This window comes from Oncorhynchus mykiss, chromosome 21 (genome assembly GCF_013265735.2).
Source record: "Oncorhynchus mykiss isolate Arlee chromosome 21, USDA_OmykA_1.1, whole genome shotgun sequence".
Lineage (NCBI taxonomy): Eukaryota > Metazoa > Chordata > Actinopteri > Salmoniformes > Salmonidae > Oncorhynchus > Oncorhynchus mykiss.
The window spans coordinates 44,453,551-44,481,009 of record NC_048585.1 but is presented as its reverse complement, the minus strand read 5'-3'; the positions used below and the strand labels follow the sequence as shown (position 1 = coordinate 44,481,009).

General features: G+C 44.1%; 1 protein-coding gene across 2 annotated transcripts; it reads right to left on the bottom strand.

The window, feature by feature from the left end:
* Positions 1-444: 444 nt before the first annotated feature.
* On the bottom strand, positions 445-19,672 carry LOC110500529 (protein MB21D2). 2 transcript variants are annotated; one of them, XM_036957940.1, is made up of 7 exons: positions 19,505-19,672; positions 18,552-18,766; positions 8,312-8,496; positions 7,917-8,114; positions 7,382-7,540; positions 6,907-7,119; positions 445-4,912 (listed from the first exon to the last, which is right to left on the bottom strand). In XM_036957940.1, the coding sequence occupies exons 2-7, from the start codon at positions 18,751-18,753 to the stop codon at positions 4,307-4,309; spliced, it is 1,563 nt and encodes a 520-aa protein (XP_036813835.1). In that variant the 5' UTR covers positions 18,754-18,766; positions 19,505-19,672; the 3' UTR covers positions 445-4,306. The 2 variants fall into 2 exon arrangements, with proteins under 2 accessions (XP_036813835.1, XP_021433611.1); XM_021577936.2 differs by having other exon boundaries at positions 7,382-7,552; positions 19,505-19,671.
* Between the last annotated feature and the right edge of the window lie 7,787 nt (positions 19,673-27,459).

The window sequence follows — 27,459 nt, the reverse complement described above, 5'->3', positions numbered from 1 at the left end:
TTAAAGTAGCAGGTTAGGATAATTAAAGTAGCAGGTTAGGATAATTAAAGTAGCAGGTTAGGATAATTAAAGTAGCAGGTTAGGATAATTAAAGTAGCAGCTTAGGATAATTAAAGTAGCAGCTTAGGATAATTAACGTAGCAGGTTAGGATAATTAACGTTGCAGGTTAGAAGAATGAGGTTACGGTCAGGAAAAGGGTTAGCTAAATGCTCAGAGATGCAGCCATACAAAACAGACTTAAGCGGCGACAAATCTGCCCAGTTCGCTTTCCATCCAGCCACTTGTGTTGATAAGGCCGTTTATGTTGACACACCAGTGTTGTAACACCGGCAGCCATGTTGAGGTAGTTACCCATGACTCACCTTAGGAGTTGACTTCTACAGCACAACTAGATCTGGGGCCAGGCTAACATTATTCCACAAAGAAGTTATACAGTCAAAATGTGAGGATGGAGATGTCGAGATTTATTTCATGCTACGGCAGTACCATTCAAGATCATCATTCAAAGCATCCCAAATGAAATAACACCGCAGTAACAGTCACATGATAAGAGACAATCAACTTCATTTGCACTTTATAGAGGAAGAGGAAAGTTTTAAAAGTGCAAATAGTTCCAGACATGGAGTGGAGTCGTTGATACTGCAGCTCTTGTATACCGTAATTAGGTCGGGATAGCTTTGATGAACTGTATTTTGAATTGATTGAGTGATTCCAGTGGAAAAAAGTGTTACAATCATGGTTTATTTTCAATCAAAAACAATTAGCAGTAGTTTAAGCACCAAATAATAGAACGTTTAGTAGTTTAAGCACCAAATAATAGAACGTTTAGTAGTTTAAGCACCAAATAATAGAACGTTTAGTAGTTTAAGCAGTACAGTGACCTCACATTGCCTCGACGTTATCAATGCATGACTTAGTTGCCTCCGACTGTTACGTGATATCAGATTTCAAACAGGAAAGCAAATGAGAGAAGGATGTCTGAATGTTTGATAATGTCATATCATCGAACACACATTTCGTATTCAAGAGGTATAGAAACCCCGGGCAGAACTAATTGATTTCTACGTAGACTAAACATGATCATCCCTGTAGATGAAAAGGGCACAACAGCTCAATCTACGGCAGACAGTCCAAGTGAGATTGGGTACAGAATTGCATAGAACTGCTGCCATTAACTTTTTATATTGATATTCTGCACCAGGATCAAAGTGTGTTTACATTTTTCACAGAAAGAGGCTAAATATTGATTCAAGCTTCATACTACTTTCTATGCCCACAAACTAGGCAGATTAAGGTATATCGTGAGAGACACTCTTGACAGTGCATATTTCAAACTTCAAACAACACTGGATTTAAAACTTTAGAGGAACTGTCAAACAGCTTTCACCACGTTCAAACAACCTCACCATAACGTTGGACTGTTGGTGTGTTTTAAAACGTAGGGGAGTATTTCAGGAAGGAGAAAAATCTCTAAAGGACGACTCAAAAACGTCCTGACAACGTTGATACGTTTTCTTGCAACGTTCACAAACATTCTTACAACATCGGGCTGTGGTGTGTCGAAGACCCCCCCCCCCACCCCCCACCATGAAAGTGCTAGGACCACACACACCTGATTCTTGGCAGTTTACATACCCACACTTAACTATCGTCTGGGTCTACATTCTTCTGTATAGTAACCGTCACTACATGCTTTGGTTTGTCAAGGTGTCCATATTCACACTCACCTGTACCAAGGCTATACAGAACAGAAGTGACAACACAATTCACTAGTAGCTCCTAAATCGCTCCACTAACTGATGCTGTTCAAATAGCAATACCAATGTATACAAGTAGTACCAATACAGTAGTACGGTGATTCTATCACGTTCTAGAGAATGTAGAATTCTAAAGAATCCTAAATAACAGTTCTCTTTGACCTCTAGTGTTCTGATATTGTGAGAATGAACATTCATGTCCACAATGATATTTCATTAACGGTGTTCAACCAGTGAGAGAGAGAGAGAAACATATACATTATATAGAGATAGGAGCAGTATGGAGAGGGGAGAGGGGGATGAAGAGAGAGAGAGAGAAACATACATTATATAGAGATAGGAGCAGTACAGAAAGCAGAGAGGGGGATGAAGAGAGAGAGAGAGAGAAACATATACATTATATAGAGAGATAGGAGCAGTACGGAGAGGGGAGAGGGGGATGAAGAGAGAGAGAGAGAGAGAGAAACATATTCATTATATAGAGATAGGAGCAGTACGGAGAGAACCATATACATTATATAGAGAGATAGGAGCAGTACGGAGAGGGGAGAGGGGGATGAAGAGAGAGAGAGAGAGAGAAACATATACATTATATAGAGATAGGAGCAGTACGGAGAGCGGAGAGGGGGATGAAGAGAGAGAGAGAGAGAGAGAGAGAGAGAGAGAAACATACATTATATAGAGAGATAGGAGCAGTACGGAGAGCGGGATGAAGAGAGAGAGAGAGAGAGAGAGACAAGCAGCTGTCCCAGGTCCCAGGGGCAACTTCCTTTAGGGCTCATCTCTACAAAGGGCCAGGGGCTGGCCTGTCTCCCCATCCATCCCCCTGATAACAGCACACATCTGGGTGGACAAGATAGGGCCCCCAAGACCCCCACACACAGAAAGAGATGAAGGTAGATGGGTAGCTAGGACATTTGCGTGCTTGAGTCCTGCTGCGCATTTGTTCCCGTTCCATCCCTCATTACATCAGCACATTTAAAGACCTCGATCAGTCGTCCAATGATCACACACACACCTTATTAAAACAGGCCTGCTAGGCAGGAGGGGGGACCATCACAAAAACCAGTCAAGTCTCTCACAATTAAACATCTGAGAACACAATACAAAATACTTTTCTGGGGGGATTCAAACAAAAACCTTAACCTCCCCATCTTAACACACACACAAACACTAGACGGAATAAATAAAAAAGTAGAACAAAGCAAATAGCCCTTACACCAGCCTCAGGGGGATTACATGATGTGGCTAGCCATGCCATGGCTGTACTGTAATGCTGTAACGTAGAGATTAGAATACAATCAAGCAGCCGGCCAACCCTGCCTCACCTCTCCTCCCCAACCGGTCTCCTTATAGGTAGTCGGTCTATATCATACAACGTTTAAATGACCACATCTCACCGTTTAAGATACTTTCAAAGGGGACTGTAATAAAAAGGAACTGAATTAAGTTGATAGCCCCTATGATATGACCCTTATTTGATTAAACTTCTTCAAGCTTTCAGGGGATAAAAGGCAAATTGATAAGGTGATCTCTCATCTGCATGTTGGTCAGGATTGTAAAGGTGGGGAATATGAGCGTTAACAGTACAGACTGACTCTGGGTCAGTGAATACAGATACCTTTTGTTATGGGGTGGAGCCAAAGGCTCCTCGAAAAACACCCCTGCAGCGTGGCTCTTTGGTGCCTTCCGCCACATAATGAGAGTTGAAATGGAAGGACCGCCCTGGGTTATACCATTCAGGTAGATATGGGGGACCATAACCCTACCAGAGGGAGTCTGGAGTCACATAGAAAACAAACATTCAAAATACCTGAGAGATAGCGAACGAGCGAGATAGGGAGTTAAAGAGAGTGGGGCAGAGGGTCGAGAGAACGAGGGATAAAAAGAAATATAGAAAGAGGGAAGAAAGTAAACACTCTGTTCAAAGACATTTCCCCACACCAAATTACATTCAGTTACATCATAGTTCCTTGATACCCCTTTTCTTATTCAGCTATCATCCACTCTGATTGGGCAGAAAAATGGGGGAATACAGTATTCTCAGCAGTGTGCAGAGACGAGAAGAGCATAAACCCTTAAGAGAATGAAACGGTGTACCCTTTTGTAAGCAGCAGCTCCTTTCTTTATTCTAAAACGATTCTCTTTTCTTTGTAGCACCAGCTAATAAAAAAAAAACATCTCGCTAGGGCAAGCTTCATAAAGAGCAGTGGTCTCCGTGGTAACCACTTGACAAGCCTTTTTCTGTCACGGTGTCGCTAAATCGATAGAAGTGTGTTGGTTTCTCTAGAGCTAGCATCTTCTTGGGAGCGTGCAGTATGGATTTTTTTGGTACAGCGTCTTATAGTTACAACAGAGTCAGAGTTAACGCTTATTAGTTAGCGTCGTTATCATTCGCCGCCAAGAGGGGGCAGTATAGGGAGCAGCGATCGGCAGTGTTTCACGCCTCGAGCCATCCTGGTTGACTCGCCAACATTTGGCCCGCTATTTAACTTGTGTGTGAGAGTGTGTGTGTGTGGCTACCACAACACTAGACTAGGCCCTCGGGTCAATAGAATTTGTCATCGATGCGGAAGTGTGGCCTCGTGACATCATCAGGGTTGAGAAACACAGAAATCGACTTCCCTGGGTTTTCTGTCACCAGCTGCTGCAGCCTGGCGGCCAGCTTGTCGTCCGAGGGTGAGATGATGCCACTGGCCGGGTACCTGTGGCCAGGTGACCCGCCATGCCCGTTGGTGGCGCCCGCCGCCTTCCTCTTGAGCTGGCCTGCCTGCTGTGCCTGGTCCAGGGCCGCCCGGAGGTGCTCGGTGGGGTCTGAGCGGACGTGAGCCACCTTCCGGGCCACCAGCAGGGCTTGGCTGTCCGACAGGTGCTCCAGCATGTTGCACTGGGGCAGGAAGTAGTTGGGACAGTTCTTACCCAAGATGCAGTGGGCCAGGTCATCCAGGAGGCCCAGGAGGAGACGGGCGGGAGTGTCGGAGTCAGGCGAAGACAGGTAGGAGGGGGGCAGGCGGTCACAGGCCCAGAAGAGGATGGTGCGGAGGTGGTAGGGGCTGAGGCCAGTGCGGGGGCGAGCCAGGAGGCGGGAGAGGACAGCCTTGGCTGCCTGGAAGGCCTGGGCCATGGGGAACGGGATGCACTTCTTCAGCTGAACCTGGAGACAGACAATGATATGGCAGTCAGTGGTTCAGATTGAATTGAATTAAAATAAACTTTATTCAACCAACAAGGGGAAATTGGATGTCACCAGCACCAGAGACAGTCCTGATGGATGTTATACTGAAGCTAATTGTTACAGTTGATGTATTTTCAACTGTATTTAGAAGACATATTCAAAGTTCAACCTGAACATATTTAACATATTTAAAGTTGAACTTGTACTTCCACTATATATGTGTATGTGGACACCCCTTCAAATTAATGGATTCTGCTATTTCAGTCCCACCCGTTGCTGACAGGTATATAATATAGAACAGACAGCCATGCAATCTCAATAGACAAACATTGGCAGTCGAATGGCCCGTACTGAAGAACTCAGTGACTTTCAACATGACACCTTTTCAACAGGCTAGTTTGTCAAATTTCTGCCCTGCTAGAGCTGCCCCGGTCAACTGTAAGTGCTGTTATTGTGAAGTGGAAACATCTAAGAGCAACAACGGCAAAGCTGCAAAGTGGTAGGCCACACAAGCTCACAGAACGGGAGTGAAGTGTGTAAAAAAAAAAAAAAAAGTTGAAATGCCTGTCCTCGGTTGCAACACTCAGTACCGAGTTCCAAAATCACCCTGGAAGCAACGTCAGCACAAGAACTGTTCGTCGGGAGCTTCATGAAATGGGTTCCCATGGCCGAGTAGCCGCCCACAAGCATAAGATCGTCGGCTGGAGTGGTGTAAAGCCACACGCCATTGGACCCTGGAGCAGTGGAAGCGCATTCTTTGGAGTGATAAATCACGATTCACCAGCTGGGTTTGGCAGATGCCAGGAGAACGATACCTGCCAGAATGCATAGTGCCAACTGTAAAGATTATTGGAGGAAGAATAATGGTCTGGGGCTGTTTTTCATGGTTCGGGCTTTGCCCCTTAGTTCCAGTGAAGGGAAATCTTAACGCTACAGCATATGACATTCTAGACGATTCTGTGCTACATTTTGGGGAAGGCCCTTTCCTGTTTCAGCATGACAATGCCCCCGTGCACAAAGCGAGGTCCATACAGAAATGGTTTTGTCGGTGTGAAAGAACTTGACTGGCCTGCACAGAGCCCTGACCTCAACCCCATCGAACACCTTTGAGGATGAATTGGAACGCCGACTGCGAGCCAGGCCTAATCGCCCGACATCAGTGCCTGACCTCACTAATGCTCGTGTCTGAATGGAAGAAAGTCCCTGCAGCAATGTTCCAACATCAAGTGGAAAGACTTCCCAGAAAAGTGGAGGCTGTTATAGCAGCAAAGATGGATCCAACTCCATATTAATGCCCATCATTTTGGAATGAGATGTTTGACAGTCAGGTTGTCCACATACTTTTGATCGTGTCATGCGCTTTAGCTTCAGCTAACATTTACAAGGTAGAATTGGCAATGCACAAAATAAATAGCAGGGCAATTCCACAGCAACAGAATGATGTTGAGACGTTAAAATGCATGCATGTCAAACAAAAACTAATGATTGCAAAGGCAAACCATACAACTCTATGCACAAGGACAACTTTTAACAATTTCCACTGAACATTTTGACAAAAAAACATTGACTTGAAAAACAGTGCAGGTGTAAAGTTTGGTAACAGAATGACAGCACAAACATCAAACTGTAATTTTGTTACCGTGGAATTGCCCAGCAGTATCGGGCAGACTTCCGAAACAACTAAGAGTATGAAGTAGAAGGCTAACCTTCTCTGCTGTTTTGGTCCCGCAGCTATCACGTTGCAGCAGCATGAAGCGTACCCGTGCACATGGCCATATACTCTGTGTGAGTGCATCGTCTTGCCTGCAATATCTGCGGTTCATCCTGCTGCTTGTGACAATGTCATATCACTGAGTCGCAATTGAACACCTCTAGCTAGATAACCATTCTGGCCAAGTAAGGAAGGAAGGAGGCCCAATCTATTGAACTCGCTAATTACTCAAAAAGAAGAGCTAACTTAACCAACTACCCACCTCGCTGCGTGAGAAGGCCAGCCTCCACTCCCGGTCAGGCCTCCCCCCCAGCGGGGCCGGGCAGGGCAGCAGGTAGAACCCAGAGATGGCCTCCTCCTCCGTGATCTTCCCGTCCCAGAAGTGGTTGGCCGTCAGCCAGCTCTGGGCCACGGCGGGCCAGCCCCGGAAGGACACCACAGGCAGGAGGTCATAGAGCACTCGGCTGGACCCCGCCTGGAGGTAGGAACGAGTTATGGTAAAACACAATTATTTAAAAAGAGATGTTCTGAATTACTTATCCGGATAAACATAGGCTTCGTAAATACATTTGTTCAACACAAGTTTTTCCAGAATCGACTAGCTGAGATGGTTGCTAGTGCCAATTAATCGGATTCTGGAATTGATACAGACGCCAACTATGGCCTCCTATTCCCTATATAGACACTACTATTAGCACTATATAGGGTGGCATTTGGGACGTACACTAACTCCCTACCTGAAGAATGAGGGTGGTCAGGGGCCCATTGCGCTCCAGCCTCTCCGGGATGGGGATGCCTCTCTGTGGTGAACGTCTCAGCTCGTCCACCGCCTCGCCCACCACCCCCCAGAACCAGTCAGCCACCAGCGCGGGAGAGAAGTAGCACCCATCCAGAGACTGGTGGGGGGACTGGGATCAAATCATGACCCAACTTTAGTTCAAGTGCAATTAAAAGGGTAATTTTGGCATTAGCTTAGTGCAAAGACTTCCAATCTTCGCGCTAAGATAGTTAGCATTGGCTCGCAGAACTACCTCGTACTGGACGCAAAGACATAAAGATGGTATCCACAAGTTCATCTGACTCCAAGGAAGTACATAAAACCCCTGCATTGCCAATACCTGAACTATCCGTTTAAAATCATTTCATCACACTTTACAGTAAAACACAATAAAAGACTAAGCTAAAAGCAACACACATTTGATTAACTTTCATAAAACTATAAGCAATAAAAAAAAAAAAAAGAATAATAAGAGAAGTTAGAAAACGCATTACGTGGAGGGAGGGGGGAACAGCACCAGAGACTTGGTGACCCATTCCCCTGTCCTCTTCATCCTCCTCCTCCTCATCGGGGGGTAATCCATTCTCCTCCTGGCAGCAGATGCTCCACCTGGCCAGAGTGTTGGGGTCACACAGACGCAGGGACAGCCAGGAGTGGCAGGGGGCCGATTGCCGCATGTCTAGGGTGACGGGCTGGTTGACATGAGATGACGCTGCATTAAGCTATACTTGTTTTCCTGAGGCAATACTCGTGATTAGTCTGGCATCAAAAACACCATATCAGAAAGTATACAGTAAAAACATCCCATAAGACACATCACAACTTCTCATCAATAAACGTAGACACATTCAAGCAGTACGTTTCACGTCCCTGTCTCTGCTGCACCAACCTGGTTGCGGTCGTGGAGCTTGAGCGCCGGCACCAGGAGGGTGAAGTCCAGGTCGAAGTCGGCCCCCTTGGCGTAGTCCCCCAGCTCCTCTGGGTTGAGGTCCAGGACCCCCTCCCTGGCCCCCCCAGACAGGAGCAGGTACTCATTGGCCACTGGGAGACGCTGGTCCACCTTCTGTACTAGACCTAGAGGAAGAACACACACACACACACACAAAGGATGAGTGTAATATGACATTAAAAACAAATACAATACTTGAGCCGTTCCATTTCTTCTGAAGGCAAAGCATACATTCATGAAATACAGCAGTGGCGATATTGACATAAAAATATATGAGGTCTACACAGCTCCCTCTGTGAGCGCAGTGCGTGGTTTTATGTTATTCTCCACGCTAGCTGCTCGTCCTCAACCAACCCTGGCTTTATCCTCCTAGGGGGAGTCTTTACTGAACACAGCCAAAATGACTGGGCAAACTGCAATAACTCCGACAGAGGGGAAACCGGGGGGAGAGAGTGAGAGAGGAGGAAGGGATAGTGTGAGAGGGAATGAGTAAGAGAGGGAGAGGAAGGAAAAGAGATTGTGAGAGTGCGTGAGAGAAAAAAGAAAGAAAAGTCTAAACTAACAGCTTTCGAATAGTCATAACATCCTATCAATCTAGCTTCTGGCAAACAACTTCCCCACCCAGCCCAAACCAAAACTCTCCTCTTTGCCAAAGAGTTGATGAAAAATACTGAACCCAATCAAATCCCTTTATTGTGTTCTCAACTATGGTGTTCCAGTCAAGCAAGATTAGAGCCGGACAGGCTTAAAAGGTCACTCTCAACACATGATACCATGCATCTTCACCGTGCGCACACACACACACTCAAGTGTGCATGTACGCACGCACACACACACACAGGGCTAAGACCCAGTGATGCCTTCCAGGCTGTCAACTTTGACCTGAAGTACACCCATATACCCATCCCCTCGGAGGCTCTGAGGTCGATATGAAGGCAGTGGTGGGGTGGGGGGGGGGGGGGGGGGGGGGGGGGGGGGGGGGGGGGGTCGGGGGGGGGGGGGGTGAGGGTGGTGCGACTGCCAACTGCAGACACTGAGACTGCAGCCTGGAGCCTAAAGCTCCTAACGCGATTTCTCTCATCCAATTACAGGCCCTGTGTCGATGTGTGTGTGTGTGTGTTTTTGTGTGTGTGTGAAAGAGAGAGCTATTTCAAAGACAGTGTCTATCTACAGTGTGTGTTATACTGACAGTAAAAGGAAAGCAGAGAAATAATCAGATATAGAAATCAAAATCTGTCAGTTCTTCCCAAACATTGAGAGAAGCTGAGAAGAGCTGAGGGAGAGAAAATATCTTCCAGGCAGACAGACAAAGGGCAGAGTCGGCAAGCAGAAACTTCCTCTGATTTGTTTTGGGTCTATCTCTAGAGTTGATCAATTGGGTCAAATGGGAAGCAGAAGAACATACTATAGCATGCAGAGGAACGTGAGAGAGAGCGGGGGGGGGGGTCGTGACTAGACGCAAAGTCTAGACACAAAGGTCGTGGACACCAGCTTAGCTTAGGTGAGGCTCCAATAAAGCCTTGAAGCTGGGCTGAGAAAAACTAAAGTGCATGAACTTGAACGTTTTGAAACCGGGACTGAACTCACTGTGTTTGACTACTATAATTAACTCATCTATTTCCCATTCAAAACAGCCACAGTGTTACGCATCCACCAGTAGGTCTCTGGGAGGTCAAGCATAGCAGATCTCATTTCCATAGAGCCACTCTGGGAACCGTGACACACACACAAACGTATAAGAGGAATGCTTGTGGTGTGGATGCCAGTACTACACAAAGAGATAAAAAAAAATAGTAAAAATAATAATGATATCTTTTTTCCCCCCTTTTCTGTGCCTGTGATATGTGGTTGTCCAACCTAAAAGCACTAACTCTAAGTCGCTCTGGATAAATGACTACAATGTAAATACAGGCGCCAAAAAAAGTGAAAAGATGAGAGAAGGGATGTACCGTAAGAGAGAGACAGGGTAAGAGTAGCTGTGTAAACACGTCCACTCACAATGGGAAAGGTTGGGATGTCAGACAGGAGGCCTTCTCTATAACAAAGACGTAGGGCCAAACCATCCAATGAATCGTAAAACAGATCCTTCCAGCAGACACCGTTTTAGCCATTCAATTGCCATTGAACACTCTCGCTCGGCTTCAAACCCGGAGTCTTTTAAAACGTAAACGATTAGCCTCTAAATCCAGCCCTTGCTCCTTTTAAAATAGAGCTTTCATACTCTGAGACTCAAGAGAGACGGATTAACACACACACAAAAGAGTCAGTGTGTCCTGCTACCCCCGCTCCAATGGTGTTTATGCGTTCACATCAAGCCCGGAGATTAGCCTAGCTTTCATTTCCAGATCTTAAAATAGGCCTCGCTCATTCTCAAAATTAAACAGAGGGAGACTTTGTTCTCATCTAATCCAATTGGGTGTGGATGCGAGAAACCTTCTTTTGAAGCTGAAGAGGGTCAGGGGCTATCTATCAAACACCAGGCCGCAAAACGAAGGTGATCGAAACATTAAAATGTGTTTGTGTTCAAATGCTGTAGTACAGAGTTTAATGGAGCGATGGACTGTCTGGGGATCGATGTATGCTTAACAAAAAAACACTAAACGCATTGTGTTATGACTATGATACATCCGTTTGGGTTTTCACATGAAGTAAATGTCAAATTGCTTTTTATGTAATGTACATTAAAAGTGATTCAGTAAATGGAGGGAGTGAGAGAGAGAGAGAGAGCGAGCGACACAGAGCCCAAAGAGAGAGAGAGAGAGAGAGATCTCTTCCCTGTAGTAGTTCATACAACAGCACTCGCCTGGTTAATTATCAGTCTGTAGTTAATGAGTTGTAATGTTCCTGCTGCCTGTTAAGAAACCATCTCCTCCTACACTAGAGGGGGGAGCGTACAGACTCTGGAGGCACAGCAAACACACGCAGAGCTGTTCGTCGCCGTGAGACTTGGTGTGTGTTATCGGACGTCGAAGGAGACTCTACTATAAAAATATAGGACGTTGTTTATAATGTTTTATACAATCAGTATGTGTATATATACACACAGTACCAGTCAAAAGTTGACACACCTACTCATTCAACGGTTTTCTTTATTTTTACTATTTTCTACATTGTAGAATAATAGTGAATAAAAACTATGAAATAACACATGGAATCATGTAGTAACCAAAAAAAGACAAATCCAAAAATAGTCGGCTACTTTGCCTTGATGACAGCTTTGCACAGCATTCTCTCAACCAGCTTCACCTGGAATGCTTTTCCAACAGTCTTGAGAGAGTTCCCACATATGCTGAGCACTTGTTGGCTGCTTTTCCTTCACTCTGCAGTCAAAATCATCCCAAACAATCTCAATCGGGTTGAGGTCGGGTGATTGTGGAGGCAAGATCCTCTGCTGCAGCACTCCATCACTCTCCTTTTTTGGTCAAATAACCCTTAGAGCCTTGGAGGTGCGTTGGGTCATTGTCCGGTTGAAAAACAAATGATAGTGGGACTAAGCACAAACCAGATGGGATGTCGTTTTGCTGCAGAATACTGTAGTAGTCATGCTGGTTAAGTGTGCCTTGATTTATAAATAAATCACTGACAGTGTCACCAGGAAAGCACCCCTACACCACCTCCTCCTCCATGCTTCACGGTGGGAACCACACATGCAGAGATCATCAGCTCACCTACTAACCAAATATCTCACATTTGGACTCATCAGAACAAAGGACAAATTTCCACCGGTCTAATGTCCATCGCTCGTGTTTCTTGGCCCAAGCAAGTCTCTTCTTATTATTGGTGTCCTTTAGTAGTGGTTTCTTTTCAGCAATTTGACCGTGAAGGCCTGATTCACGCAGTCTCCTCTGAACAGTTGATGTTGAGATGTGTCTGTTACTTGAACTCTGTGAAGCATTTATTTGGGCTGCAATCTGAGGCCCAGTTAATTGAAGATTTCTGAGGCTGGTAACTCAAACTTATCTTCTGCAGCAGAGCTAACTCTGGGTCTTCCTTTCCTGTGGCGGTCCTCATGAGAGCCAGTTTCATCATAGCGCTTGATGGTTTTTGCGACTGCACTTGAAGAAACTTTCATAGTTCTTGAAATTTTCCGGATTGACTGACCTAAAGCGGACAATACCGACATCATCGGTGCCTGGGGAACAGTGGGATAACTGCCTTGCTCAGGGGCAGAAGACCGATTTTGACCATGTCAGCTCGGGCATTCAATCCAGCAACCTTTCGTACTGGACTGTCAGTTGACGAACTATAGTCCATCTGTTGATATGTACAATTTGTGTTAGCCTCCTTTGTCTTCTTTAATCAATCTTTAATCAATTAACCATTTTCGACTACTGGCCCGTCGTTGGCTGGATATCCTTTGGGGGGTGGACCATTCTTGATACACATACGAAACAGTTGAGCGTGAAAAACCCACAAGCGTTGTAGTTCTTGACACACTCAAACAGGTGCGCCTGGCACCTACTAGCATAGGTGTCTTGCCCATTCGCCCTCTGAAAGGCACACACACAATCATAGCTTTCACCTGGATTCACCTGGTCAGTCTGTCATGGAAAGAGCAGGTGTTCCTAATGTTTTGTACACTGTGTATATGAGCGAGAGAGAGAGAGGAAGAGAGAAAACTGCTGCCTGAGAGCTAAAGTGGACCGTAGGCGGCATTAGTCAAAAAGTGCGTGTGTGTGACGCACTGAGGACACAAGCCCTATGGGAGAGTTGAAAGCGGTCAACAACCATTGCACAACCGATCATTACCTGAACACAGGCGGAACAACTTAGCTGCTACAGCCCAGCCACACAATCAAACAACGGTCAATTTACATTCAGATTCAGTCGTGTAGACATCGCTGCCAAAATACACACACATAGACTTTTAATTAATCTAGCTTGATCTTAGTGAAGGCTAAGTGAGGTACAGAAAATACAAAATAGTATTCAATATGTCCTTAAAAATAGGCGATGACCTTGAAAACCAAAACGTTTTGCATTATCTGTCACTTTTGAATAAGATAATAGTAAGTGGATTTTGATCCTATAGGACAGTGTAGGTGAAGGTTAACACTGAGATATTTTCCCACCTACGGAAGCCCAACATGTGGGCCCATCTGTCCAGAAGAGTCCCCTTCCGAATACGCTTTTCTCTGATTGGTCGTTGCATACAGGGGGTGATCCCACTGTTGGGGGGGGGGCAAGCCGACACGCAGACAACAATAAACAAGCACGGCGGGAAGAGACCAAACAACAGCTTGTTTGGGTTGTTTCGCTATTGCTTTGTCTTTACGTCTCTCAACTCTAGGCGACCTCTTGACTTTGCACGCCTGGACGTGTTCGAGACAATGCCTGACTTGTGCCTCATTCTTTTGTTATTGTGCCTCGGTGAGTCGGCCGAATCTGAAATGGAGCTCCCCCTTTTTTCTCCCCTCTCTCCTCTCTAGCCTTCTTTGTGTTTGAATTAAAACGGCTATAGAGCGGTATAAAACAAATACTTTTTTAATGAGATCTGTGGGGAAGGGGGTCACCAGTAGTCTGGTGTTCAAAGGCACATGAAAAAGGGTGTGTTTGTAAAAAAAACTAGCCTAAGAAGTGGGGGCTGAAGATGGGGAGAGAACCCATGGCGATAACAGGATTCTGTTTTTAGTTTGATAGGAGTGGGCGTCATTCCTCTCCTTTTTTTTTCTCCAAGTCAATTTTTCTGTCTTTGAAGGGAAGTGAAAAATGAAACATGGAGGATTACTCACAGCGTATACACAGCAGAAAGTAACAGAATCAAGTTGTTGTTTACTGGTTCAGCAAAGACTTGTAGCATTTTATCTGACAGACTTGAACCTACAACCTTACAAGACGATATCTCACTTCTTACTGTAAATAAGAACAATCACTTGTTACAGTGCATTCGGAAAGTAGTCAGCCCACTTGACTCTTTCCACTTTGTTACAGGCTTATTCTAAAATGGATGAAATAGTTTTTTCCACCCTCATCAATCCACACAATACCCCATAACGACAAAGCAAAAACAGGTTTAGATTTTTGCAATGTACTAAAAATAAACTGAAATATCACATTTACATAAGTACTCAGACCTTTTACTCAGAACTTCGTTAAAGCACCTTTGGCAGAGATTACAGCCTCTAGTCTTCTTGGGTATGATGCTACAAGCTTGGCACACCTGAATTTGGGGAGCTTCTCCCATTCTTCTCTGCAGATCCTCTTAAGCTCTGTCAGGTTGGATGGGGAGCGTCGCTGCACAGCTATTTTCTCCATTCATCTTTCCCTCGATCCTGACTAGTCTCCTAGTCCCTGCCGCTGAAAAACATCCCCACAGCATGATGCTGCCACCACCATGCTTCACCTTAGGGATAGTGCCAGGTTTCCTCCAGATGTGACGCTTGGCATTCAGGCCAAAAAGTTCAATCTGGGTTTCATCAGACCAGAGAATCTTGTTTCTCATGGTCTGAGAGTCTTTGGGTGCCTTTTAACAAACTCTAAGCAGGCTGTCATGTGCTTTTTACTGAGGAGTGGCGTCCATCTGGCCACTATACCATAAAGGCCTGATTGGTGGAGTGCTGCAGAGATGGTTGTCCTTCTAGAGCTCTGTCAGAGTGACTATCGGGTTCCCTTCTCCCCCGATTGCTCAGTTCGGCCGGGCAGCCAGCTCTAGGAAGAGTCTTGGTGGTTCCAAACTTCTTCCATTTAAGAATGATGGAGGCCACTGTGTTCTTGGGGACCTTCAATACTGCAGAATTGTTTTGGTAGCCTTCCCCAGATCTGTGCCGACGCAATCCTGTCTCGGAGCTCTAAGGACAATTCCTTCGATCTCAGGGTTTGGTTTTTGTTCTGACATGAACTGTCAACTGTGGGACCTGAAAGGGTCTGAATACTTATGTAAATGGTGGGTTTTTTCTCCATTTTTAATACATTTGCAAAAAAATATAAAAACCTGTTATCGCTTTGTCATTATGGGTTATTGTGTACACAAAATACATCATATATTTGATAATAAGGCTGTAACGTAACAAAATGTGGGAAAAGGGCAGGGGTCTGAATACATTCCGATGGCACTGTATGTCTGTCATTAGTCTACATTTCTGTATTCCCACCGACACATATAGTCCTGTGGGAGTACTGGAGGCATTTTCTTTCCAAAGGCATGCTACAGGCTAGCCTAAAACAGTTAACTAAGGAGCTACTGGGCAAAGAAAGTGTTTTTTCCTTCCTTGGATCTGTGCAGCTGCTTCCCTGTGTGGTGCAATCTCTCTACTCTCCCTCTCCATCTCTGTCAGCTCTTAATGGCCAGTGGGGAGCCACCTGCTGCTTAAACTAGGCTAGAAAAATCTTTATAAAACAGACCCAACTAGAAAGGATGTCAAAGACATTATATGCACAGACACACACACTACTGTTGCACGGTATTTCGGAAACACTAGTATTTCCAATACTAGAACATGAAAAACGGTTCGGTACTAGAATTTTTCTAACTTTCGGTACTTCTGTCAAATGTGTCTCACCTCATATATGGATTGAGAGGACCAAGTCTGTCTAGTAATTTGTCTAAATCTTCAAGGGGGCAGTAGCTAGCCAGGCTACCCATGCAGCTGACACAGTGCAAAACACTTTATAGAGAGACAATATCGACAGCGTGGCTTCTTGAAACTAAAACATCGTACCTCCTCGCCTGCAGCTTGTCGACAAAACTGGCTGCAGAAGCAAACTATGGGAATACTTTGATTACGGAGCAGAAGAGGGCAGATGAGCAATTAAGCAAAACATGATACAAAGCAGTGCAATGGAAGGGAGGTTCAGTTCCAAGCAAAACGAAATAAAGCAAACTATTTTATACGACATTTGCATTTACGTTGTTATTGCAGTTACATTGTTATTCTAGTAAATTTGAATGATTTATGAGTGACAATGACATGAACATATATTCAGCATGACATTCATTTGGGTATTATAAATGGGATTCATTTTGGGTTGTGCAATGTGAAATGCACTCATAACTTGACAACAATATATTTTGACTACTTAGCATTTGTCTAGGCTTACTAGCAGTAGCCACGAGCCAGCCAGCAGCCCTGGGCGGAGCATTGCACCCTGGGACTCGTAGTATGCCGGGTAAATTCAATTGTATTTCTATGGCGTCTAGACTATTTCAACGTAAAAGTTTCAGAAATGAGCATCAGTGTTTTTTTATTATTATGTTGTTTTGGAACTATTCATTTAATATGTTCAATTATTTAGCAGTAATGAAACAATTGCAGGTCTAATGAATGTAATTTGACCCAATATTATGGCCATAGATGAGCAAATCAACCCTGATATGTATCAAACGACTTTATAAAACATATGGTTTTGCATAAGGGAAAATTGAGGTAATTCTTCTGTTATTTAACATGGTGTTTTATTTTGGGAAGAAATGTAATATAGAATATATTCTGTTCTACCAGTTATCAACATTGTTCAGAGTTTTTTTTGCCACGGTATCGTTTCGGTATTGAGTATTGCTTCGGTATCCTAAACCTGGTATCGAAGTCAGAAATCAGGTATCGTGACAACACTTATACACATAGAGATGCACAAACACACAGATGCATAGACACACACACACACTCCAAGTGTTCCATATAGCCCATTTTAACATTCCTAGTAGCTGGGCAGATATTCCCTTTTAACTGCCTAGGCTCCATCCTCTTCAATGTCCTTAAAAAGAATACAAGTGGCAGTGCTACTATCGTAGCTAATGAACACAGTGCATTAACACAATCACACAACCGACACTCACATTATCTCTGTTCTCTAGCAGAGTTGGAAATGAAACAGCAGATAGAGAGAGAGAGAGAAAGAGAGGGGGGGGGGGGAGGGTGATGGGAGAAATAGATTGCATCCTTTGGCTGCCATACAGGGAGCTAGACTGTAGGAAAACCCCCCACTGCGAAGTGTTTAAGAGCAGCTTTTAGCTGTCAGTCTGACTGTCAATGGAGACAGCGAGTGGGAGAAGAAGAAAAAAAGGAGCCAGGAAATGAAGCAAAAAAAATGTGGCGGTGTGAGGACACATGAGTTAAGAAAGAATGTGGAGCAGTGGTAGGAAAAGATTTGGTTACACAGTGAGGGCAGGGAGAGTCACTAAATTGGGGTAGAGGGTTAAGTGTTTGTGAGAGAGAGAGAGAGAGAGAGAGAGAGAGAGAGAGAGAGATAGAGAGAGAGAGACCAAGAAAGAGATTGAGAAAGAGAGCAAGAGACAAAGAGAGACAAAAAGAGCGAGAGAAAGAGAGCGAGAGAGAGAAAAGAGGATGCTAGACTAGCAAGCACAGAACCAAAGTAGGAGAAGCAGAGAGCTTATCCAATATCTGACTTGATTAGCAAAAGATACAGAGAGACACAGGAGGAGGGTTGGCTGTCAGCTATGATATTTTTGGGCAAACAATACACCCGTGCCAATAGTGGCTCCTATTCACAGCTATTGTTACATGGGGATGAACAGGGAGAGTGGATTTAGAGATGGACGGGGAGAGTGGATTTAGAGATGGACGGGGAGAGTGGACTTACAGCCAGTTAGACTGTTTGCATTGTGCTTCCCTCTCAAGCTGCACATGATCCACAAACAAGCCGCGAGAGAGAGAAGGAAAGAAAGAGCAAAGTGAGGGACATGCAGGGAGGGATACAGGCCAAAGAGGCTTGGTTCCAGTTGCACTGGGACAGGCAGGGAGAGAGGAGAGAAAAGGAGAGAGCTAAGGGGCGGGCAGTGGCAGTGAAGAGAGGGAAGAGTGCCACCTATTGGACAAACAACCACACTTCACCTGGCTGAAAAGTACTGTATATCAGGGGTATGACACACAACATCAACACAGCCAACACCTTTCTTCTATCTGTCCTTCTCATGAATAGGCTATACACCAGTGGAGGCTGCTGAGGGGAGGACAGGTAATAATAATGGCTGAAATGGAGGGTAATGGCTGGAATCAAACATCATTTGTTTGATACCATTCGGCCCTTATTATTAGACTTCCTCCCCTCAGAAGCCTCCACTGCTACACACTACAATCACATAACTTAAAAGTGTTCACCAAACCCACAATATATAAAATAAATGTGAATCATAAATGTTTACCATACATATTTTACCATCTAATGATTTCAGAATGTTAACCTCACTGTGTCACAACACATTCTCTGTTACTATGAGCTTTACCCAGCATGTTGAAGATAAAGTCTTTGGCTGTGTGGACCTCCAGGGCCAGTTGGTCCCCGAAGTCCCCCTGCTCCAGGGTGACCAGCTCAGACACCTGAGACGACAGCTGCTCCAGCATGACCCCCGACCGGAAATCCACCTCCGAGGCTTTCTTCACCGGCGCTGGAGACCGAGGGGCCACCGCACTTATCAAGGTCTCCATGGTTATTCACACCCTATGGTTGGGTATACAGGTCTTGTCAATCATTTTTATAAAGGGGAGAAGACTCATTGCATACTAGTTTGCATACCTTGTGTGTAATTGGCAATCAAAGTGAATTGTAAACTTTGTTATTGTACTCTCAGTCCTAGCACTGACTATGAATTTAGTATCAAATAGGGCGTGATACCAGGGATTTGCAGGATTATAAATCACACGCATTGAATGGCATATCCCCTAACTAGCTATGTTCATGTTTTAAATTGTTAATCCACAGTAAACGCAGATACAGATATACTCAAATGAATAACAAAGTTCACATTAATCTGAAAGCCACCTGGTGTTTTTGAAATGCAAGCTACTTAGTCAGTGACAGCATGGGTGCTGTCCTCAAAACAAGATCAATTACCTAGCTATCGAGCATGCTAATTAACGTTAGCTGGCTAATTTGAGTCTAGCCAGTTAGCCAACTGTTAGCAAATTTGCTTGCTACAACAGAACAAGCAGTCATTGTTATATCCATAAAAATGTAGACTTGCTAACTAGCTCTGATTATTTGGTGAAGACACTAGAATCGATTTTCGATGAACTAACTAGTTAGTTAGTTAGCCAGCTGGCGTGCTTGCTAGCCGGAGAGGTGGGGATAAGTGCACCAACACAACTGAGTTAGCTAGCAAGCTGGACAGCGAATCTTTCACACACCGCAACGATGCATTGTTTGAATGCATGAATATACATTTGAACTAGCACACACCCTTAGCACGCAGGTCTGGTGACGTTTCTTTGCTATATTCCAGGCGTACTGTTTTGGTCTTTATATTGAAATCGGATTTCTTCTCCCGTCATTTCCAACAGGTCCCCAGCACCACCTTCCCTTCCCCTAGCAACACAGACCTCGGAAATCACGCCCTCCACTGAGGATCTTGGGATTAGTAGTGTGTACCGGTAATATAGCTCTCCTAAAAACTACAAAGCAGATTTGTTCTCTATGATTACATCTGTGACCCACTGTGGCCTACTATAAGTACATCAGTTGAGATAAGGACAGTGGGGCCCAGCCCTGGTCAGAGATTGGATAGGTTGCTATGATTTTTAAATCTAATCTAATCGGTCGCAGCAGTTAGGCCAGGGATGGGAAACTTTGATGGAGATGGGGGCCACAAAAAATCGGAACTCATCATGAGGGTCCGCAGCTGCTCGCGGGTCTTCATACCCTCATTCAAGTCCAACACACATTGCAAAATACATTTTTTAAGTAGTCAGGGTTTTTTCTTTTCGGCAGCTCATAGACACTGAAGTTCCTGCTGCCTTATTAGCTATCGACACCTAAGAAGTCATTAGGGGCTGACAATTTGGACCCATATTTGCTTAAGTATGCAGGCCACTGGGGTGGGGTCACTTAGAAATGTCCTTGTTTTGAAAGAAAAGCTCATTTTTTTGTCCATTAAAATAACATCAAATTGATCAGAAATACAGTGTAGACAAATTGATCAGAAATACAGTGTAGACAAATTGATCAGAAATACAGTGTAGACATGGTTAATGTTGTAAATTGTAGCTGGAAACGGCAGATTTTTTATGAAATATCTACATGGGCGCACTGAGGCCCATTATCAGCAACCATCACTCCTGTGTTCCAATGGCACATTGTGTTAACTAATCCAAATGTATCATTTTAAAAGGCTAATTGATCATTAGAAAACTCTTTTGCAATTATGTTAGCACAGCTGAAAACTGTTGATTAAAGAAGCAATAAAACTGGCCTTCTTTCAACTAGTTTAGTACCTGGAGCATCAGCATTTGTGGGTTCGATTACAGGCTCAAAATGGCCAGAAACAAAGAACTCTCTTCTGAAACTCATCAGTCTATTCTTCTTCTGAGAAATGAAGGCTATTCCATGTGAGAAATTGCCAAGAAATTGAAGATCTCATACAACGCCGTGTACTACTCCCTTCACAGGACAGTACAAAGTGGCTCTAGCGCACAATAACAAAAAAACGTTTATCACGGCAACTGGTTTGATACATTCACCTCTGAAGGAAAATAATGTACCTTACATTCAGTAATCTTGCTCTGATTTGTGACGCATGTTTTTTTTCTTTGTGTTATCTTTTACCAGATGTAATGTGTCATATTCTTCTACATTTATTTCACATTTACACAACCTTCGAACTGTTTCCTTTCAAATGGTACCAAGAATATGCATATCCTTGTTTCAGGTCCTGAGCTACAGGCATTTAGATTTGGGTATGTCATTTTAGGCTAAAATTTGAAGAAAAAAAAAGGTCCAATCCTTTTAATAGGAAGGAAATTGTCCAGACCACTTTTATGTCTATTTTAGATTATGGGGGGTATAATCTATGTGAATGTAGCAGCATCTACACTTTGTCTTTAGGTTTAATACTGGTGATGGTTATAGAACCCACCAATGTGTTTTGTATCAAAAAGTGGGTTGGGCCTCTTTGTATATAACTCTACAAAGCAGTCATGCAGAAACGTCCTATGTATCTATCATCATTAATTCAATTTACACTTACAAATTTACCAAACTATTCTTTTTGTTGTGCCTTTTATGAGGAGCAACCTTGCAGAGCTCTCTGAAATGAGATGTTCTGGTCCCCCTTTGGTTAGTTCAGAGTAATGATCGGAGACCTCCATGTTGATAAACTTGTCTGTTTTTCTTAATATGTTTTGAATTTTGTATATTTATGCAGGGCTTATCTTTAAAGATACCCTAGTCTCAGTATGACTTCCCTGTCAACATAAAGGTTCAGTAAACAAAGTTTTAGAGTTAATTTCCTGCAATTCTACACATTTTGCCATGGGGTGTAGAGAAAATACTGCAGTTTTAAAGCAAGTTTTCTGCGATTCTACACATGTTGCTATTTAGCAATTTTAGAACAAATTTCATGACATTCTACAAATTTTTCTATGGCACGGAGAAGAAAATGAGCTGTTAATTAGCTGATTTACTGCAATTTTACACATTTTGCCATAGGGTGGAGAGAAATGTTTGCAGTGTTTAATATGATAATTGAGTGAAACTGACTAACAAAATCAATGGCCCCCGGCCAGTAATTTGACCATGATAACAAACTTAGATAGCTGGCCACTAAATGAACTTAGCAGTCTAAAAGTTTTTAGCTGACATGGGCTAATTGATTGACTATCAGTGACTGACATAACAAGAGGAAAACTGCTGAGGCACAACCACATTTCCAAATTGCACCTCATGTATTCCACTATTCTAAACTCGCAACAGTAAGTTGAGACTCCGATCCGAAGGCCTTCAAAAGGAAGTTTCCAGTTGTCCATCCCTGAATTAGGCCTACTATTAGCCTACAATTTAATGTTTTTTCCCCAATAGAACATTGGGACAATCATGATTGTGAAGCTTTTGCTTGCATCCTCTAAACTCCTCTGCAGAACAAGGGGGTGAGATGGAGCCTGAGCCAGCCCTCTGCTTTTAGTAGACAAAGTGACAACACAGGCTCCTCTGCAGAACAAGGGGGCGAGATGGAGCCTGAGCCAGCCCTCTGCTTTTAGTGGACAAAGTGACAACACAGGCTCCTCTGCAGAACAAGGGGGCGAGATGGAGCCTGAGCCAGCCCTCTGCTTTTAGTAGACAAAGTGACAACACAGGCTCCACTGCAGAACGAGCTGCTCTGCCTCTGACACCTCTATCCTTTCCTCCCCTGCCCTTTTTCTTCAGGATGGGAGCAATTCGCGACGTGATCAAAAGATCTTCATACCATTTCCAGCCCCCCCCCCCCCCCCCCCCCCCCCCTCCGCCATATCAGCCCCTCTTCACTGGTGTCACCTTGAAATACCTCCCCCTTTGAAGCCATATCAGAGATGAGCTGACAGTGCAGGTAATTGGCCCGGTGGAGGTAATGATAGGGAGACCCGAGAGAGAGGACCTAGTACAGAGAGCCAGCCAGGAGTTGGAATCTGTTGAACCACTTCTTCAATTCTTCTATCCATCAGCAAATTTATCAAAGACAAAGTGAGATAAGTGGTGGAAGGAGGTAGAGAGCGAGAGAGAGAGACAGAGATAGAGAGCGAGAGATACAGAGAGAGAGAGAGAGAGAGAGAAGAGCAAGAAGACACCACTTATAGGTATTAAAGCACACAGTTTATGTATATGACACATTTCTGTGTGAATGTGGCTTATTTTTTTTGTGTCAACATTACTCTCCAACCTCAATGATTCCCTCAGAGGTAGCAATTACTGGGTGGTTGCTGGGTAACTTTTCATCTGAATTTTTATATCCTAACCTTGGCCTGACTAATGCATGCACCGTTCCTTCTCTGTGTGGAATCAAAGCCCCATTTGCAGTGAAACAGAGGGAAATAGAGGAAGGGGTAGTAAACTGCGTCCCAAATGGCATGCTACACCCCATAAAGTGAATTACCATAGGGCTCTGGACAACATTAGTGCACTGTGTTAACAGCGGAGGCTCCACTGCCCATTGAAGTGACGGGATGATGATCTACCTGAAGTGGGATAGTGCTGACCATCCTATAAGGGTCGAATGTCAGGAGGGAGCAGGCGGTGTGAGAGCTCTGGAAAATACATTACATTTAATTCCGCTTCAATGTGTGGGCGGCTGGTCTGCTGATTGATGCTTCAGAGAGAGGATTTGTTGCTGCTGTGCTCTCTCAATAGTATAAGAGAGAGAGAGCTAGTGTGTGAGTGTGTGTTCAATGTATTAGAGAGAGAGAGAGAGAGAGAGAGAGAGAGAGAGAGACAGAGAGAGAGCGAGAGACAGAGAGGCTTTGGGTAATCATGTCAGGTTTCATAGGCGTAGAGATTTATTTCATGCTTTTATTCCGAGGAAAATATTGTGAGAAGCACATCCTCCCACCCAGTCAGTCAGCTAGTCCTCTCTCCTCCCAGTCCTACCACCATCCAGACTTCAGACAGACTGTATTTGTGTGAGTGATTGCCTTTCACCAGCCAAGCTTCACACTCATCCTGACCACAACCAAGAAATCAATTGGCTGCAGAGCGCTCCCAAAACAAGCTTGGCTTCCATCCCAAATGTCACCCTATTCCCTAAATAGTGCACTACTTTTGACCAGAGCCATTTGTGACCTGGTGGAAAGTAGCGCACTATGTTAAGGAATATGGTGCAATTTGGGACACAACCTTGTACTGCGGTAATTATCTAACCACCCAGTCTGGTGGTGAGAGAGAGGAGGACGGAAAGGAATTTCTACTGTCAAAAAAAATACACAGAATGAAAAAAAGAAGACATGTAGAGACTTGTGATGCAAAACTCTCTTGAGATAACCTGCTTTACAGTCTGCACCTGGGACTCACACAACTTAGGATAATACAACCCGAAGCAAGGACACACAGAAATAATGGCAGACAAACTCAATGCTGAGGGGAAGTAAGCTCACAAAGTGAATCATCATTATCCATTTATTCTTTTGGCCTGCAAAAACAAAGATGGGGGATAGAGAAAGAGATGAGAGAACACGAGTGAAGAACAGCCCCCGAGAGAGAAAGAGAGGGACAGTCAGAGAGAGAACGAGAGAGAGATACTTTTAACACAGCCTGGTGGAGCAGAATGTTGTGATCAGGTCTATGGATTCTAAACGAGGGTATGCTGCGCTGCTTTCACTAATGACTGACTGTCTGGGAGGAGAGTCCCAGCGTGTGGTTGTGTGTGTGTGTCGGGGAGGGGAGTCCCAACACTGCACGCCGTTGGGTGGGGTGTCTAACAACTGAATACATCATGAATCTGCAGATTTCTCTCTTCTGTCAGCATATTTCACTTCAATTTGCAGCAGGATGGTGCTTTTATGTGCCTCAAGTCTGTCTCCCACACCAAAACACCACATATATTTCCTCACTCCTCTCCTTAAATAGTCTCAGGAGCCCAAATTCAGCAACTCATGTAGCCACCAAGTTTCCATTCCAGAGATTACAAATCACAGTCTGATAGCCTGACCCCGACTTGCCCATTGCCCATTAATAGGCCTTCTAATGAGCGTTTTATGAGTTGTGATCAGAGTTAATTGGGACATGCTTTAGTCAATAAGATTCCTGCTGATTTCAATGCAGTCAGAGTCAGTCGGCTGGTTTACATGCTCGAGCCGCCCCTGCAAATTGACTTGGAGATTGTAAGCAATTTTCAAAGGTCCCTGCGCAGACGGCCTAGACACACAAACACACACAAACCCTAGCCTACAGTCAGGACACCGGAAGGCATTAGCACTTTCACTTTCACTTTGAATACAGATGGAGTGCATTTGTAAAAAATATTCAGACCTTTTCCACATTTTGTTACATTACAGCCTTATTTTAAGATTGATTCAATTGTATTTTTTACTCCTCAATCTACACAAAATACCCCATAATGACAAAGAAAAAACAAGTTGAGATTTTTGGGGGCAAATTTTAATACCACATTTACAAAAGTATTCAGACCTTTTACTCAGAACTTTGTTGAAGCACCTTGGCAGCGATTACAGCCTTAAGTCTTCTTGGGTATGACGATACAAGGTTGGGACAGCTGTATTTGGGGAGTTTCTCCTATTCTTCTCTGCAGATCCTCTCAAGCTCTGTCAGGTTGGATGGGGAGCGTCGCTGCACAGTTATTTTCAGGTCTCTCCAGAGATGTTTGATCGGGCTCTGACTGGGCCATTCATGGACATTCAGAGACCTGTCCCAAAGCCACTCCTGTGTTGTCTTGGCTGTGTGCTTAGGGTTGTTTTCCTGTTGGAAGGTGAACCTTCACCCCAGTCTGAGATCCTGAGCACTATGGAGCAGGTTTTCATCAAGAATCTCTGTGCTTTGCTCCTTTAATCTTTCCCTCAATCCTGACTAGTCTCCCACACCCTGCTGCTGAAAAATATCCCCACAGCAGGATGCTGCCACCACCATAATTCACCGTAGGGATGCTTGGCATTCAGGCCAAAGAGTTCAATCTTGGTTTCATCAAACCAAATAATCTTGTTTCTCATGGTCTGAGAGTCCTTTAGGTGCCTTTTGGCAAACTCTAAGCGGGCTGTTATGTGCCTTTTACTGAGGAGTGGCTTCCGTCTGGCCACTGTGTTCTTGGGGACCTTCAATGCTGCAGAAAATGTTTTGATTCCCTTCCCCAGATCTGTGCCTCGACACAATCCTGACTTGGAGCTCTTTGGACAATTACTTCGTCCTCATGGCTTGTTTTTTGCTCTGACGTGCACTGTCACCTGTGGGACCTTTATGGAAAGGTGTGTGCCTTTCCAAATCATGTCCAATCAATTGAATTTACCCCAGGTGAACTCCAATCAAGTAGAAATATCTCAAGGATGATCAATGGAAACAGGATGCACCTGCACTCAATTTTGAGTCTCACAGCAAAGGGTCTGAATGCTTTTTATTTTTAATAATTGTGCAAAATGTTCTAAAAACCTGTTTTCACTTTGTCATTATGGGGTATTGTGTGTAGATTGATTTTATTTAATCCATTTTTATTTTGCTCCTTTGCACCCCACTATTTTTATTTCTACTTTGCACATTCTTCCACTGCAAATCTACCATTCCAGTGTTTTACTTGCTATATTGTATTTACTTGGCCACCATGGCCTTTTATTTTGCCTTTACCTCCCTTATCTCACCTCATTTGCTCACATCGTATATAGACTTGTTTCTACTGTATTATTGACTGTATGTTTTGTTTTACTCCATGTGTAACTCTGTGTCGTTGTATGTGTCGAACTGCTTTGCTTTATCTTGGCCAGGTCGCAGTTGTAAATGACAACTTGTTCTCAACTTGCCTGCCTGGTTAAATAAAGGTGAAATAAAATACATTTTAGAATAAGGCTGTCAAGTAACAAAATGTGGAAAAGGGGAAGGGGTCTGAATTACTTTCCAGAATGCTCTTTTGGTTGCAACGAACATAGCCCCAGCTAAAGCGAGAGAGAGGAAGAGAGAGAAAGACGTGTATGTACTTTTATGATGTCAAAACAAGCTATGACACATTGACGCTGCTGTGTATGTATTCATGTATTGCATGCTTTTGAGGTCAAAGATGTTGGGACTTGTCGGAACACCAAGTCTATTTGGTGTGAAGTGTATGTAACCCCCAGGTTACTTTTAGCTCATTCTTGCACAGAATAATTTAGTTACATTGTTGCATCCCCGACCACCATTAGGACGGTGTTGGATTTGCTTCTGGTTCAACTGGCATAAGAAGACCTCTGCCTTTTCTGTCGTCAGTGCTATCTGGGATCCTTGGGAAGTTCCTAGCCTAAACCTAAACCCTTAACCATTTTACATTTCAACTTCAATGGGGTAGGGAGGTCCGAAGGATCCAATGATAGCACAGACCTTTTTCTCTCCTCCCGCTCGGAGACTCGGCCGTTGGAGATGCTGCGAGAGCCTGAGCTCTGGGTCAGGTGTTTTCAAACTTTTATTGCCCAGGGACCCCTGTCCAGGCAAGCCGGCGACCATATATTAGCAAAACATCTAAGTCATGTCTTGTCTTATCAGGTGAATGATAATGGCAAGAATGAAGTAATCAACATTTTAAAATGAATAGATTTGGTAGACATTGTTTTGACCTCCCCTTACTTCATTGGAAGAGGAAGTGTAAACTCTAACATGGTCTATTAGCTAGCTAGAAGGTAGCTAAAGTCATCTTGGCAATGTAAAGAAAATGTTGCTGTTGTAAAGCGCATTTTCTGCAATTCTACAAATTCTTTCATTGA

Coding starts and splice junctions, on each gene's coding strand:
- LOC110500529 (XM_021577936.2), bottom strand. CDS start 18,753: ATGGAGACCTTGATAAGTGCGGTGGCCCCTCGGTCTCCAGCGCCGGTG. Junction 8,497..18,551: donor CTTTATCTTCAACATGCTGG/GTAAAGCTCATA, acceptor TTCTTCCTCTAG/GTCTAGTACAGAAGGTGGAC. Junction 7,120..7,381: donor TGACCACCCTCATTCTTCAG/GTAGGGAGTTAG, acceptor TCCTACCTCCAG/GCGGGGTCCAGCCGAGTGCT.